The sequence below is a fragment of the Lipotes vexillifer genome, unplaced genomic scaffold (assembly GCF_000442215.2).
Source record: "Lipotes vexillifer unplaced genomic scaffold, Lipotes_vexillifer_v1.1 scaffold1008, whole genome shotgun sequence".
Lineage (NCBI taxonomy): Eukaryota > Metazoa > Chordata > Mammalia > Artiodactyla > Lipotidae > Lipotes > Lipotes vexillifer.
The window spans coordinates 3,949,795-3,955,542 of record NW_006772616.1 but is presented as its reverse complement, the minus strand read 5'-3'; the positions used below and the strand labels follow the sequence as shown (position 1 = coordinate 3,955,542).

The 5,748-nt window shown below is 40.4% G+C and overlaps 1 protein-coding gene across 1 annotated transcript in view; it reads right to left on the bottom strand.

Moving 5' to 3' along the window:
* Nucleotides 1–2,075: 2,075 nt before the first annotated feature.
* Nucleotides 2,076–5,748, bottom strand: part of GXYLT2 (glucoside xylosyltransferase 2) — a 76,796-nt gene continuing 73,123 nt past the window's right edge. The window contains exon 7 of the mRNA XM_007447668.1: nt 2,076–2,459. Within this exon, the coding sequence (XP_007447730.1) occupies nt 2,277–2,459 (183 nt within the window). The 3' untranslated portion in view covers nt 2,076–2,276. The remainder of the gene's footprint in view (nt 2,460–5,748) is intronic.

The following is a 5,748-nucleotide window of genomic DNA, read 5'->3' as shown; positions in this document are numbered from 1 at the left end:
TCTGAGTGACATCTGTGGGGTTTGCTGGCTGTGCTGAACAAGTAGAAAGAAAACTGGAATGGAAGTCAGGGAATCATCTTCACATCCTGGCTCTTTCACCAAAATCCTATTTGTGGGATACAGAATGCATTTTCCCCATCCAAAACACAATCCCGAAATTCCCCCCACATGCTTTACAAATCAAATAATGAATGATGTCACCTTCAGTGGTAAAATGAGGAAACATAAATACAACAGCAAAGATAAGAGTTTCACATCATAATGGTAATTTCCCTTAACAAAAATAACAAACCACAGGTCACCCAACTTATCAAAAGGAAAGTATGGGTTATTACTCAACCATTTTAGATTTAAATTTGTTACTACCATAATGGTGCTGCATACTAATATTGATTGATACCTATATATTCTTTGGTAGTGCTGAGACTTTCATATATTTTTTTCCAGGGTAAGACTTTTTCTGCTGTTATAGAACCTATGATATCCTACTGGATTCCAATATATCGGATACCATATTTGCATTACCAAAACAAAAATTTTCATTTTATACTTTCAGATCACTCTCTATATATGATGAAAAATATTTAATATTTTTGTTTTCAAAAATTTCTCTGTGAAACGGGATGTATCTTATACACATCTGTGTGTCTTACAGAACAGTAATTATATTGAATATATTTGTTTCTTTGTATTACAATTTCCTTATTTGCCCAGTGGAGATGATACAGGCCCCTACTAAGTTCACAATGTTGTTGCAAACATCAAGGAGATCATTTATGCACACGTTTTTTGAGATAAATAAAGCATTATGCAAAATGCCCTTATGCTAATAGCAGCTACAGGAGCAACTAGGGATTAACTTTGATTCCTTTGGGGAAAGAATACTTCCTCTACTGTAGCTAGGTGATAAGACACACCTTGGCTAACAGCCAGATAACCCTAGAGAAGAAAAAAAATTTGGAGAGACCTTTCTAAGGCTGGTGGGAAGATGAATTTTCTTGCCAGTGGAATCCAATGAACTATTTATTTTTACACATTACATTCCAAGTCGGCCTTTAATTTCCACCTATTGCCCAAGAGTTTAAAGAGAGAAGGCCACACCTACTAAAGTAAGAGATAGAATGCTTTTGTCTCTGGTTCAGCACAAAATCACATCTCTGCTAAATAGACCGCTTAGGTTTAACACAATGACTGAATTTCCTTTCAGAAGCTGTGGCTGCATAGACATGTCTTACGATTTGGGAAAATCTGAACGCTTTTTCTTAAAAAACAGCCCCAGATATGCTTCATCCTTTATCACTGCGCAATTAGCTAAAATCCGAATGCTTCTCCCCCATGTATTTTTTTGAGTAGAAAAGGATAGCTTTATTGCTTTGCCTGGCAAAGGGGGATACAGCAGGCTCCTGCCTTGAAAAACTGTGTCCCCACCCCAGAGGATTTGATGAGGGGTTTTATAACAATGGTGAGGTGGGACCTCTGGCAAGATTAGGGTGTGAGCAGGGCTTGTGCTCCCTTAATCTCATCTCCGGTGGTCGGTCTCCTAACCTTGATCTCTGTCCCAGACATGTTTTAAATAAAGGGTTGTAGGCATCATCATTTTGTCTAAATTTTTAGTCTCCTACATAAAAATCTCAGCATAGGGTCCCACTTTCACTTAGACTACCTGTTTTAGATACATGTTTATACGATGGAAAAGACAACCCGCAAGTAAAAATAGAAGTAGGGAAAAAAAGGCTAGAAGGGACTACACTAAAATAAAAATCTTTTTCCCTGGTTGATAGGATTATGGCTAATCTCATCTTGATTTTGGTCCAATGACCTATATATTCTCTATAAGTTTTAAAAATTTGTTTTACAACAAGCATGGATTACTTTTATAACAAGGGGTGGGGCGAACCCATTGCATAGAAAGAGTCTCAAGAAAAGTGGATAAAATGCGCCACATCAGATGCCACTGACAGTGCCTCAGACACTTGGGAATCAGAAGGCTCACAAGAGTTCCTTTTCACAGCTATAGCTCAACCTACCTCAACAATGTTAAGTGAGCAATAATATCATTTTTTTAAAAAAAACAGAGAGATAAATAGCACTTTAGAAAAAAATTAAAGCATATTTCCATTTAGGGGCAACTGATTTAGCAACATTTAAGAAGTCTTTTTAAACTTAGTTGTCATAGAGCACCATGAAATATTCACATAAAAGAGATCCCGGCAGCTTGCAGATGAGTATTTCCTCGTTCATGAGATGCCTAATTGACCTGCGACAATAGGGAATACTCAGCGCCTCTGGTTCGGGCCAACATGGATGATGACATGTTTCTCATAAGCCCTTTTCATGGTTTTCTCAATTTGCTTCAGAAAAACTTGTGGGATTCGTCCACATAAAGTGTGCACCGTCTCCAAAAACTTCAGCTGAAGAGGGTAATACATGGATTGAAAGAGATTGTCTTGAAAGGGAAACTGAAAGATGAGTTAAAAATAAAAAAAAAGAAAAGTGTATTTTAGTTACTGAAATGCCATTTAAAATGCAAATAACTTACTGAGAAATGACACAGAGAATTACTATAAGCATGCAGGCACAGCTTGGTACGTTTTTAGATACAGTGGAAGGGACCTCCGAGGACCGAGGTTCAAATCCTGATTCAGTCCTGTGCAAACCCAGGCAATCACTTACCCTTTTGGGGCCTGTTTCTTTACCTCTTTAAAAAAAAAAAAAAAGATGATTTATTTTGGGTTTTAAAAGCTCTTAAAATCTAAGAGTGAAGTATATTTCCCAGGACAGGATATTCTATAGCATATGCTCTTGCTGAGTAGAAGCAAGACTCAAGTATAAACAACAAGGTCCTACTGTATACCACAGGAAACTATGTTCATTATCCTGTGACAAACCCCATAGTGGAAAAGAATATGAAAAAGAATCCATATATGTATAACTGAGTTACTTTGGTGTACAGAAGAAATTAACACAACATTGTAAATCAACTATACATCAATAAAATTTTTTAAAAAGACTCAAGTAGATACTTGAAATCTACTACAATAAAACACTGAATTGGGGCTTCCCTGGTGGCGCAGTGGTTGAGAGTCCACGCCTGCCGATGCAGGGGACGCGGGTTCGTGCCCCGGTCCGGGAGGATCCCGCATGCCGTGGAGCGGCTGGGCCCGTGAGCCATGGCCGCTGAGCCTGCGCGTCCGGAGCCTGTGCTCGGCAACGGGAGAGGCCACAGCAGTGAGAGGCCCGCGTCTCGCAAAAAAAAAAAAAAACAACCAACACTGAATTGTTCATATATCTTGCCTTTGTAGCAATCTTAACGAAGGAACTATGGTAATCTCATGAAGTTCAGAGTTTAACAACTACTAGTGAAATGTATCATCAGTGAACTTTATTTTAGTAATTCAGGTACCAAATATTGGTTGTTGGTTTTTTCCCACTTAATACTGGACTTTAAAAAGAAATTATCTTGTTTTCCTATGGAATGTGTCTGTATTTCCCAAAGTAAATCTTTCAGACCATCTAATTATGAACAAGAGTCAAAGTTTTATTACAGTCTTGTCGAAAGGGAAAAGGCCTCTAGTAGGTCAAGTGAAAGATTCATTGTTGGCAAGTACATTCTAAACAAAAAGACTAGAGAAAAAAACAAAAGGGAAATAAGAATGATGAGAAGTCAGATACTATTGCCTGACAGCAGAGTGGGTGGGTGTCTAGTTTCCTAGAACAAGTCTTAATCCCTTAAAGTTCATCAGAAATATTGCTTAAGCATGTTTATCAGAAATGTGAATTTCTTCCCAGAAGGAGATTACACATTATGTAATGCAAAAAAAGGGTTCTGTCCGAGACCATGCTTGGAACACTTTTCCTTTCACAGCACAATTTAGACCATTGATAAACTCCTTTTCATCACTGTATCCCCAGTGACAGGAACAGAATAGGTCAAAACCGTGGAGCCCTGCTTGATTCCTCTCTTTCCCCCACATCCTTCACCCGGTGCAGCAGCAAGTGCCGTCAACTCTACCTCTACGGCACATCCCGAGTCCGGCCTCTCATCTTCCCGACACCACCCAAGTGCACGCCAACCCCATCTCTCACCTGGAAGGCTGCAGTAAGTCTCATAGATAGGTTTTTTTTGTTTTCACTCTTGCATCCCCTGCACCAAGTTACCACGGAGATATTTTTAAAGCATAAATCAGAGCACGTCGTTTTCCCGCAGGGGCTTCCCGCTGCAATTAGAGTAAGATTCCAACCCCTCTCCTGTCCCCAAAGGTTCGATGTGACCTGGAACTCTCCCTGCTCATCTCCTCCTCGCTTCCCTTTTCTGTTCATTCTGGTTACTGTGGCCTCTTGCCTGTCGGTGGGCACACAAACTTACTCCTGACTCAGGGACTTTTCCCAGGTTATTTCTTCTACTTGGCAGGATCTCTCCCCAGATTGTCCCAGGGATCAAGGCTCAGGCTGGCAGAAGCCTCCCTGAGGACCCGAGCTCGTGAACCTTCCTCTCCATCCTGGATGCCCATCTTGGATGCCCATCACCCTGCTTTAACCTTCCACTATCTGATAAGAGTTTTATTGATTTCTTGGTTTATGTGAGTACTGTCTCGCTTCCTCACCCAAAATATACGTTTCATGAGGAGCGGGCTTTGTCAGTCTTGTTGACTTCTGAGTTCTCAGAACCTAGAACTGTTCCTGCATAAAATAGGCTCTTCAGAGATGACTGTTGAAAGAATTACTGGCAGAATGTCTGCCTCGTATATAATTTTCCTTGGGTCATGATGGGGGGAGATCACACTTACGCTTCACACAAACATACACACAGGGTTAGGGTGTGTGAGTATGTGTGTTTGTGTGTGTGTGTGAGAGGGAGAGAGAGAGAGAGAGAGAGAGAAGGGGAGGGAAGAGAAGGAAGAGGGAGGGACAGGAGGAATATTTTCAGAGAGAGATGAAGGAAGAAAGAGACATACAGTGAAAGAGAGAGAGAGGAAAAATATTTATAGAGGGGAAGAGAGAGCAAGTGAGAAAATGTGGACAAGATAAGAAAAGAAAAGAGGGTGAAACTTCTAATTATTGAGAACAACTCTATGTCGGGTGCTGTACTAAAAGTGTAAAAACAATCATTTTGTTGAATTCTCACAACACGTTTTATGAGGTAGATAATATTATTATCCCCATTTCACAGATGAGGAAACTGAAGCTCAGTAAGTCAAGAGCACAGAGTTAATGACTAATCACCAGAAAGGGACAAAATCGGGACCTGAACCCAGGTCTGTCGATGCCCAAAGCCAAGCCCTGACTCCACTGCACTGGGGTGCACAGTGGCGAGTGGAGAAATAGGTCTTTTATGATGAAGTCTGTCTATATTTACTTGAATTTCAGGATGGGGTTAGTGATTGAAATGCATGAACGAAAATTGTCTGTTTAGTCCCAACTGAGGAAAATCAGTGAGTGTCTTATGCAGAATCATTTATGAAACAGTTATTTGGCCCTCTTTCTGATCCACCCAGAAAACAAACAAGACCGATTGTAATTCTAGAACCGTAGTTGCTCAATCCCAGGCCAGGGCTGACAGATTACAGAACAACCTGGGGCATGGCTCTGATGTCCACGTCTGCTGCATTCTTATTTACCTTCCATTTGTACTCCTGAATGGATTTGCACCTGGAGTCAGTGTTTGAGTATCTAAATGTGATATCACTAAGTACAGAACAAATTTTCTGTGTAATTAAATCACCTGGCTTTTGAGAAACAACAGCAGGA